Raw genomic sequence first — 10,841 nt, 5'->3', positions numbered from 1 at the left:
AGTCCACGCGAGCTGGTTCTCGATGTCACCGCCTAACTGTGACATCAATTCCATCGCGAACAAAGAAATTTGGCAACTCCTTTCTTTGTCGCACTTCCAAAAAATGGAATTCCTTACCAGCTCACGTATTCCCCTCCTCTTACAACCCGGGTTCCTTCAAACGAGGCGTGAAGAGGCATCTTGCGGGCCGGCAAGGCGAAGGCGGCTAGTGCAGAACGTTTTTCCCGTCTGTACTGGCCGTCGTCGCGTTTGGACTCTACTACCACTTACCATCAGGTGGAGTAGAGTCATTTGCCCTCCCGGCGATATAAAAAAAAAAAAAAAACTATTTTTAATTTTAATTTCTTTAATGTAAATAAGAAGTTTGTAATATATGTATTATGTTATAAAAAAAAGATGATAAAGTTCGTAATATTTTATTGATATACAGTTGTAGCTCACATAGATAATGTACAGGTTGATCGACAATTAACATCGAAATTTAACATAATTATAACGTAAGGAAAAAAAATATTAATCACATTTATATTTATGTTAAAAACCGTAAGAAATTCACAAACAAAATAATGTTGTTAGAGTAACATACGAGAATGACAATCATTAATATACAATTATAAAAACAATAACCATTTTTGGATTAAATGTTCTCTTTACGCTAACGTACTAACTATTAAAGCTAAATTAACACACGCTAACATAAATTAAAATTATTTACAAAATTATACAAAGTTCTATGTATTTAGAATACGTTTTCATTAGTTACAATTGTTATATTCTTTAATATTAAAGATTAAACGAATCAAAGGGATTAAGTGTTAATGACGTCACTGCATGGCACAATATAAGAGAAATTTAAAACGAAATAATTCTAAGAAAAAATATCTTCAAAAAAAAAAAAAACAGTCGTTTTCAATTCGCAACTTTAAAAATTTTGATTGTAGAAATATTCTGTAAGAACTCAAAACTCTTAGCAGCACGCGATTTTGAAATATCAGAAAGTACCGATATTGACACTAATATTTAAAACATCCAAATAGTACGTCACCATAAGTCGGGTCAACATTCCACGGGTGAGTAATGAAGTGAGTTCTTACAGAATAGCATTGCTGGTAATCAAAGTAATGTTAAAAGATCAAATTGTTTTGTTTTTCGAACTGATTCAACGTAACGTGACATTTTGATGTTCTTTTTAAACAAATGAATAAACACACGTGACCATTTCATTTACAGTTAAAATATAATCAAATTTGATTTTGATTTTAAATAAATGTGCAAAAATAATATTTAAATAAAGGAATAAGGTTTAGGAGTTACGAGGATTTATTGAAAATTACAAAGACAGTGTCGTAGTCGACGGTTAGAAAAGTTCCCGAGGACGCAAAATTTAGTATTTTCGATCAAATGAAAATATTTTGCGTGCACGAAATGTACTATTTCAAAACCTGACAATAACGTAGTAAATGAGTCTACGACACCGCTTCGAGGTGAGAGGTAAACAAAAGCGTGCAATAATGGGCTCAGACGTGCTGAGGCCAGAGACGAGTCTTGTGCGCACGCGTGTGACGTCACACGTGCGCGGGGAGGGGGATCGGGAGCGGTGTCGGACACAGAGTGAAAATTGTGAGGGGAAACGTCGACAAAAAATCTTCAGGTATAATATTTAGAATATATTTATCACTTTCCTTTTAAATTTACCGTTAATACAAAGATAAACAAACGATTAGGGACGCACTACCTCCTACTTATGCCTATCGGGTTGACAATAATATTTGGACATCGTAGAGCGAGAAATAAAAGTAATCAACTAAATTTCACCGACTCGATCGCTCGAAGATTTCTCGCCACCGACTCATAGAAACCGTTCGAACACAGAAAACGGTCGGGAAGGAGATCCCGCTCGAACGGCTCGGGCGACACCCGGCCGGTCAACCGGCGCCTACACGGCGGAGTACTTGGAGCCGTCGTCGGACGAGTAGCAGTGGTGGCAGTGCAGGCGGCGCGCGCGCACGCGCACGTCGGCGCCCGCGCGCCCGTCGCCCAGCGCGGCGCCGCACACGGCGCACGAGAAGCACCACACGTGGTAGCACAGCGACAGCGACTCGATGATCATCGCCGCGCCGCGCCCTGCGCACGGGACTCGCTCGCTACTTACGTTCCTCCTTCTAGCTGCGCTGACGGCACGTTCGACCGAGCCGTCGCGCTCAGCCTCCGTTTTATGGGTCGTTTAAAAGGGTACCTTCGAGTGTGTGCCTTTTTTGGATCCATTTAAGTGGTATCTCTACTTACCGAGCTCCTCTCCGCAGTGTGAGCATTTCCGCCTTCCGCTGACGCTCAGCATTTTATCTTCTCTCGGCTCGGCGGTGCGCGGTATGTCGGGCCTGGGTATCGGCTCCGGTCGCCCGTGTCTCTCTTGCGACAGGAGATGTTGGCCGATGATTGGACTGAAATTAATTAGTTACATTTTTTATATTGTTTAATTATGGACAAGTTTTGAGAAATCATAAGTGCCGCTCATAGATTATTTGATATATAATTGATGCATTGTTACTTGCAAACTTTTATGACCAGTATACTTGGCTTCCCTTAGGAAGCCATACACAGCTATGAGTATTAACTATTTAAATATTTGAGTTAAAAATTTATGTTCGTAGTGTTACGCCAATTTTCATAAAATCCCTTGGAAGAGATTTCACAAAGTATTATAAATATATCATTTACAAAGTGTCTGTAACTTTAAAACTCTATGCCCATTCTATTATCATTACAAATATAACAGACGCGATAAATAAAACTCACTTGGCGTACGAGAGGTGCGCGGGCGGCGGGTCGCGGGGGGCGCGGGGCGCTCGCGTCACGCGCTGCTCCTGTAACCTTCTCTGTTCCGCCTCCTAACACACAACATTTTCTACGTTTATACTCTGTTTTCATTATAATTATAATATTATTTACCAGGCAGATTTTGGCCCGATAATAGCTGGACTTGTTAAGTGCATAAGTGCAAGTACGCAGGAGATAATAATAATCGATATATTAGATCAACGAGTTTTAAGTATAGAATGACCAAGGAGCTGTCGACTTGATGATAAGTGCTTCACTTGTTGACTTTGACATAAACAAATTGCTGTCATTAAAATGAATAATATATTATAAAAGTTTTCTTATGTCATCCTATATGAAAGTATTATTTAATCAGGAACACCAAACGCTCAAAGAGTTAAAATCGTTTTTAGGTCTTGTACGCTGCTAAACGACGCAGACAATTATTTTGAATCCATAAAATAATTAGTTATTAACAATACGTGTTCGTACGTATATAACGTACTTAATTCATTTATAATTTAATATATATAAATAACGAATCCATTCATATAAAATACTATTTTAAATTGAAAAAAAAAAATTGCGCTTCAATTATTTCTGCCAACAGTACCTGTATCAGCCAGTGTTGGTTATAGTTGAAGTTAGCTGGTTTCCTGGCCTTCTGGTTGCGCGTTTGCATCCAGTCCGTGTTTGAGATCAATTTGGGTGTAGGGGCCGCGCTCAGAGCCTGGAATACATGACACAATAATATTATACTCATTTATTTGGTCAACACTTCGCTATTTTTATTTATAAAATAATATTTTAAAAACAAATTACTAAACATGTTTCAATTGTATCCCATTAATGTGTATCCCATTGAGGTTAACTGTAGAGCAGTGACTATTATTTATGACCGAAGAAGGCTAAATTTAGAATTATATGTGTGAGAGGCATTTCTTCTACTTTAATAAGATATATCAGTGAATATCATAAAACACTTAAATATATAATTATAATTGTAGGTATGTTACCTGCAACGTGTGCCTGGTCATGGGGTGGTACTGTCCATTACCGTTGACAGCCTTCTGGCGCATCTGAACAGCATTCCGATCAATATTGACGTATTCCACCGCGGATGGTAATCGACTACTCCTGAAATATCGTGAAAGTTTATTTTATTTCTTATAAATAACAGTAATATAATTATTATTAAATAATTTTATTTGAACTGTAGATAGTTAAGAATTCGTTAAAAATAGAACTTTGACATATTTAATAATATTGCTATCAATATAAAAATAGTCCTTTGATCAAGATCACAAACAAAGAAATTCATACAAAAAAACTTCATACTTCGTCTCGTCTAAGCCAGTGTAGAAATTATATGAAAGTATTAGGAGTATCATCACCTCATTGTAATTTCCCTCTCAATAGAATCGCGACTTCTCGGCTTCGGTGGAAGAATTGGCTGCGGAGGTCTCATCAAATTAGGCACTGGTCTCCGAACCTCAGCGAACTTAGTCTTATCATTGAACAACAATTTCCGACTCTCTTCCACACCGAAGTGGCTCTGAATATGTTCCTCAGATACGAACGGCTTCCTCTTCATCTCCTCATCAATGACTGGTCTTTCGACGACAGGCGGCACGTAATTCTCGCTAATCAACAGATTCGGCATGGAGTGTCTATAGTTCTGGTGTGTCGATTTACTCGCTCGGTGAATGATTGGTTTCTCTGGAGCGCCCGCCGTTGAAATGTCTTGGACGGATTTCTGTATTATTCTGTTTTGGTCTCTTAGAAGATTCTCACGTTGCCTTTTAAGCTCTTCCTGTTCTAATTGGAGTAGTTCTCGTTCGAATCGCAGTACCTCCTAGTAGATTTTGGCTCGATTTAAATTATTTTTTTCAATTAGTCATTTAATTAGTGTAAGTTTAGTGCGAAGATTAAGCTCGCGTGCATTTCGTTTTTTATTAAATAATGAAAAATTATTTGTTAGTTAACAATTTTCGGGTTATAGATAATTTAGTGATTAAAATGTGACTTACCTTTGATATGTACAAATGTTTTTGAAGTTTTACAATATGAGCTAGCGTTATCTATTGTAAAGGTATAAGCCGAAAATTGTTTAGTAAAAGTTTAGTGTAAAATTATTGTTGTGTAAAATTATTGTTTAGTGTAAAATATGTCAGTCACCTTCGTATGAGCATCGTCAAAGAGCCCGTCAGGCCAGTCCTCGTTAGTGCGAGACTTTTGAGCCGCCTGGAAATTTACAGCCCGGCGGCCATCTTATGTTATTTATACACGACAAAATGTTTCATGATTTTTTGAAACTATTACATTGTTTATTTATAATTGTATACAAATATAATAGTTTCCACATAATGTATGACAGTTATAGGAAAAGATAAAAAACAAAATTTAAAAATAGCAACACTGATATTTTATTTAAAGAAGAAATAAAAAAACTATTAAAATATACGCAAAACGTGCATCGTGCGAAACAAGCATCTAACTACACAAGGTTCGATCAGCGTTTAAATGAAAGGCAGAATATATATTGTAATAAATAATATTTATTTTAGCATAAAATACATAAAGATTCAAAACTAAACAAAACTAATATATCAATATTATATAAAAATCATGGCGGAGAGTTCGTTGATATTGTATGTGCGTAAAATACATTACAAGCATTATGAAGCTGTGGTTATAATAGCTTGATGTAACTATTGTATTATATTATACCTGAACCAAGAAAGATTAATATTCGCAAAACAGGGTATAAAACACAATATCGTAATGATTTTCTCTCCTGTTTTCCGAATGTACAATTTAGTTGACGAACCGAAAAAGTTATATCCCTTAACCGTTTTTACAACCAAAACCGATTTAAGAGGTTATTTTTTTTTTAAGTTTTTAACATTTATAAAACAATATTAAATAAAAATTATATAACTTACATATAATCTATTAAACTTAAGATAGAAACAATCTAATTATTTTATCAAAAATAAACTGTATTATTATAAATAATTACGAATCAAAATCAATGATTTCTAGTGTTGATTATAGTATCGGTTTTACACCCAAAAAAAAAAAAAAACAAAAAGACGAAATATAGTCTGATATTTACACAAAAATGCTGGACTAACAAAAATTTCTCTTTAATTATACGATGAATATAAGAAATTAAAGTAGCACGAGGCATTTTATATAATATTAAAGCCATTCCAACTACTTCTAGAAGAGTTCTACTCAAGTAACTACAAGACCGTGTGAAGGTTTACGGAGCAATGCATCTTAATTTTCGGACCTTACCTGCTGTTGTTGTAATTTTTTGTCCAAATGATCTATTTTGTTCTCGTTAGTTTCACCGTTTTCGGTCAAGCCCGTCAGTTTTGTCGTTAGAGCTTTAGAGAACCCTTCAGAATTTCTTTTCGTTGCTTCCTCTTCGTCTGATGTAACCGTTATTTGTGTGTAAGGCTAAAAAAAAACAAAATTAAAATATGTATTACATAAAATAATTTATTACATGTATAAGAGCTTGAATAGTAAAAAAAAAATCAACAATTTTCAATTAATAAAGTGATGATTTGAATTATAATTTTACGAATCGTATGAAATAAATCAGAAAAATAAAAACAGACAACCAGAATGTCCGGAACGAATTGAGTATATACTCCTTTTTAAAGTCAGTTATCAAAGAATTAAAGAAAAACAGAAGCCGTGTGGCGGAGTAGAAAAGAGTCACCCCCATCTCAACTGCTAGGCATTAAAAGAACCAGAAAACGATATTTAATGGCGATTAAGAGTATGATCCTTGTTTGAATCGGTCAAAAAACTCGGAGTAGTTATCGATAATCCAATTTTAAAACATAAAATAATTAGAACACGTAAAACTGTAAGTATACCTCGCTATTTTGTCTGCTGTGAGGGTTAGAGGTTTCTGGAGAAGACTGCCCTTTGTACCAGGCCTCGGCTGAAGGACCTCTATCTATATCAACACCTGAATCTCGACTATCTCTTAACTTGGCATCCATGTCATGGGATAGGGTCTTTTTGTAGAGGAGTTTCTCAATTTTGGTCTCTTCTTGTAGAAAGGAGGTGATGTCGGGTCGCGGAGCTAATTTCAGATCAACGTCCAAGTAGCTATCGTCTACTTGTCCTTCGATCCCCAGGAAACTAGTGCGTTTGTTTCGAATCTCCTTCTTAATACGACGCGCTGAGCTTGTATGTTTAAAATTACCCTGAAACAAAATTTATTGCGTTATAAATTTTATAATAAAACTTTTTCACCTTAGTAAGTGAACTTACGCGTCAAACATTGCAATAATTGCTAAACTGTTTAAGTTATTTTATTCATAAATGTGCTGCTATTATATATACAAATAGTAATAAAACACTTTCTTTAATCTTTACTATAACTCAGTAGGTATAATTTATTGCTCATCGATATAGAAAATTACTGAACTACTCAATTTAATTTTCAACCAAACACTTACATTTCCAAGCAGTTCATCGTCAGGACTATCTTCCATTGGTGGCGGGGGTGGCTTTTCTTTGGGTGGTTCTAAAGCATTTGTGGGCAGGTCTAGCGGGAACGCTCCAACATCAACAATACCATTTTGATTAAATATATCAATATTCTCATATAACGGTGTCACGGACACTTTCTTCTCTATATCAAAATCAAGTAAATTATCAACTTTATCAATAGCGTTCCCCTCTGCGTAATCTCCGTTATATTTATTATCATTATTATCCATTGTAACGTTGACACTTTCCTCCGAATCCAATTCTTGGAACGCTAGTTCTAAAGCGTCAATGACCTGAAGTATTGGAAAATAATTAATATATATTTCTGTATAAATTATTACATTATTTGCTTCGAAATAAAAACAAGAAGCTTCAAAGTAAAATTAACAAAATCAAAAAACTGATATCTTGTAAACGAATAAATAACTAGAACGAGACATAAGATAAAATAAGGACATGCGTATAAAATAAAGCTAAATGTCACAGATTAGCAAAATATGCGGCGAAAATGCGTGTTAGATACGAAGCGCAACACTACACACAGTATGTCTTACCTTGCATTAACCCATCACCAAAAGCCGATGAAAGATCCTAACGAAAAACCTTCAATACAATAGAAACGTGATTAAATCGAGCAATAGATTGCCTATTAACAGCACACTATCTATCGCTTAACTGAGCCATAATCATAAGATAGAGGCTAGTTTACTTTAGATAGGAGCTCCATAGATAACAGCATTGTTTTTAGGTTTTATCACACCTCATAATTCATTAACAAATATACTGATTTTTTCCTACTTACTCAAAACTACCTTTATCATAGTTATGATCCCTCGTGTAATGAATGACGTGTTGATGAGGATACATGAATAAAATACATAAATAAAACCCATATATAACAGTTTAACATATATTTCGATAATGAATATACAGATATCACGTACAGAAAAAGTATTCTAAGATGCTATGAGTAAAATGGGGTCTACATCGGCACTTAATGATCTAGAAAAATTGATATAATGATACGGGCACTACGTTTTACAAACCCTGTATAAATCTAGGCACTACGAATGATCACTGATGTCCGTCGATGAAACGAATTGTCTGGTGCACTAGAAATTTAATTCTTTATTTAGCACACAGATTTTAAGACACAATGAAACGACTATTTATTGATTAATGAGTTCAGTAATGTTACGTGACTTATTGCATTAGTTTGTAATGGGATTCATGAGGACTGTTTTAACGGACTTTTATAAGATGATTGGTAGACCGTCAAATCGACGTGGAAATAAAGAGATCATAAAATTTCTATAAAATTATACCCATAACTGGTGTTCTCATCTACCTTGCAGAATACAATACATGAGAATGCGTATGGGAGAAGAAATTTTGATATATTTATACCTTTATTTGCTTGAATTACTTTTATTACTAGAAGTGGTTACAGTTTTAACAGTTGTTACTTTATTATTTATAAATAGAATAGTTTTTCGTCTATTTGGTTCTAGACAACGTTTGGTTCTTTTTTGCCAAAATGGATTAGAATCTTGCGAATTACTTACCGCTACCTCGTCTTCGGGACTGGAAATCGGTTTTTCAATTGGTATATGAGTATGATGTGAATCGCAATTTATTTGAACCTCGGAGGCTACGTTACATGAATTGTCAGATGTTAAATTATCTACGTAATTATGAAGCGAGTTATCGCTAGATGCTCTTATGTTAGTTTTAAGCGGTTTAATGGAATTCTTTGGTGAAATGTTAGTAGTAGTTGTAATATTAGAGACAGTTACCATTGGCATGCTTTTGTTGTTAGTAGAGTCATTGGAATATATTTTGTTAGTATTAGAACTGTTCCCAGCACCAGTGCTTAGATTGTTGCAAATTTCATTTAAATTCAAATGAATAGTCATCTTCCCCTCAAATACGACCGTGTCGCCTTCTGATGTGGTTGACAGGGGTTCATTGAGACTTACACTGGAATCTTGGTTATCCAAACTCTTCAATGTGTCTTCATCTTCTTTGTCCATCTGAATTTCTGTCACTTCATCAGTGACACTTAAGTCTTCTGGCTGAGAAACTGCTTGAACATAATTACTAGCACTATCACTGTCAGCTTTACTTTCTTGTTCATCAATTTCTTGGATGATAATGTCTTCTAGTGTTCTTTGATTAGGTTTAGAACTTTCCGTGGGTTCTTCAATCTTAGTAGGCATTAGAGTCATGGCACCATCTTCGTTTGAAGAGTCATATTCAGATGCTTCAGCCATAGGTTCTCCAATAGGAGAAGCTACTTGAGTCAAATCAGCAATATCATCTGCTGGTGCACAAGAGTCTCTAGCAGTATGGATACCGCTATCCTCGGTCTCAATATCACTTTGAACAGTATTATTTTGCATTTCAGCACAATCAAAATCTTCAAGACTCTGAACTCTCTCGAATGAATTAGGTGAAGACTGACCATTTATATCCAAACTATCAAGAGAGCGACAGAAGCTCTGCATTTGATTTTCAATTCCCGATAAACTCATTTTTAAGGAACTATCAGACAAATTTTCTTTAAGGTCATTGTTATCACAATCTTCTTTTATTTTATTATTAATTGCTTCTTCGATTGCTATTTTTGGTATTTCCTTATTTTTCGCTGCATCAAGACAAGACAGACGCTCTTTAAGACTCATAGAAACTTCTTTCACTTCAGTTTTTATCACTTTGATCTCTTCTTCTGACGTTTGTGATTTGAGACTTGATAAACGTTCTTTAAGCGACCTTGTATTGCTGAGGTCGCCATTCGACAGCCTTTTTGTTTTGTTCAGTTCAGTAGATGTAGATTTTACTTTTTCAAGTGAAGACAACCTATCTTTTAGTGGTTTTACTTCACCTGGTAATTTACTTAAATCACTTGTTGATTTCTGAATTTGCATTTCCTCATTAAACTTTTCTAAGCTTGACAGCCTTTCTTTTATCGACTTTTTGTTTGCCATGTCAGGTAATTTTGGTTTTGTTATTTGTGGTTCTTGTGAATTTTCTCTTTCAAACTGTTCTCGTCGTTTATGTATGTTCACTTTAGGTAAGTCTTTCTTGTTATTATTCTTAAGATCGTTTGCTCTCTCTTGCTGAAAAGAAGACATTTTTTCTTCGATTTTGTTGCTTATTGACGTTCTGATTCTGTTTATGTCACCGTTTGATTTATCTGGTGAGTTTTCTTTAAAATTATTATTGACAGCTGTTTTGGCGATGTTGCTATTTGCTTGTGAAATTATTCTCGACTTATATCCCTCTATAGCGCCTTCGTACGTGTACTCCTCGGGCTCGGGAGAGCTGATGGTTGTCGTCGTACAAGTGTCGTATTCGTTGGCACTGGAGCCCAGCTTGCGATTGTTGTCACAATTCGATATATTTTCCATATCTGAATGATTTTTTTCAAGGTCCATACCGTCACTCTGTAAGCAAAAAATATTTCAAGTTAAACAATTATCGATGAACAATCTTATATACGT

General features: G+C 35.2%; 1 protein-coding gene across 5 annotated transcripts in view; it reads right to left on the bottom strand.

Moving 5' to 3' along the window:
- Positions 1–400: 400 nt before the first annotated feature.
- Positions 401–10,841, bottom strand: part of LOC126776307 (uncharacterized) — a 147,792-nt gene continuing 137,351 nt past the window's right edge. For 3 of the 5 annotated variants that reach the window (XM_050498718.1, XM_050498720.1, XM_050498719.1), the window contains 11 exons: positions 9,135–10,784; positions 7,305–7,631; positions 6,714–7,049; positions 6,121–6,285; positions 4,996–5,061; positions 4,212–4,672; positions 3,834–3,954; positions 3,431–3,547; positions 2,797–2,888; positions 2,287–2,441; positions 401–2,124 (listed from right to left, as the gene is read on the bottom strand). In XM_050498718.1, coding sequence (XP_050354675.1) covers positions 1,937–2,124; positions 2,287–2,441; positions 2,797–2,888; positions 3,431–3,547; positions 3,834–3,954; positions 4,212–4,672; positions 4,996–5,061; positions 6,121–6,285; positions 6,714–7,049; positions 7,305–7,631; positions 9,135–10,784 — 3,678 coding nt within the window. In that variant the 3' untranslated portion in view covers positions 401–1,936. The remainder of the gene's footprint in view (positions 2,125–2,286; positions 2,442–2,796; positions 2,889–3,430; positions 3,548–3,833; positions 3,955–4,211; positions 4,673–4,995; positions 5,062–6,120; positions 6,286–6,713; positions 7,050–7,304; positions 7,632–9,134; positions 10,785–10,841) is intronic. The other 2 variants (XM_050498722.1, XM_050498721.1) reach the window with 2 other exon arrangements.

This window comes from Nymphalis io, chromosome 20, assembly GCF_905147045.1.
Source record: "Nymphalis io chromosome 20, ilAglIoxx1.1, whole genome shotgun sequence".
Taxonomy (NCBI): Eukaryota; Metazoa; Arthropoda; class Insecta; order Lepidoptera; family Nymphalidae; genus Nymphalis; species Nymphalis io.
This window is presented reverse-complemented; position numbering and strand designations above follow the sequence as displayed.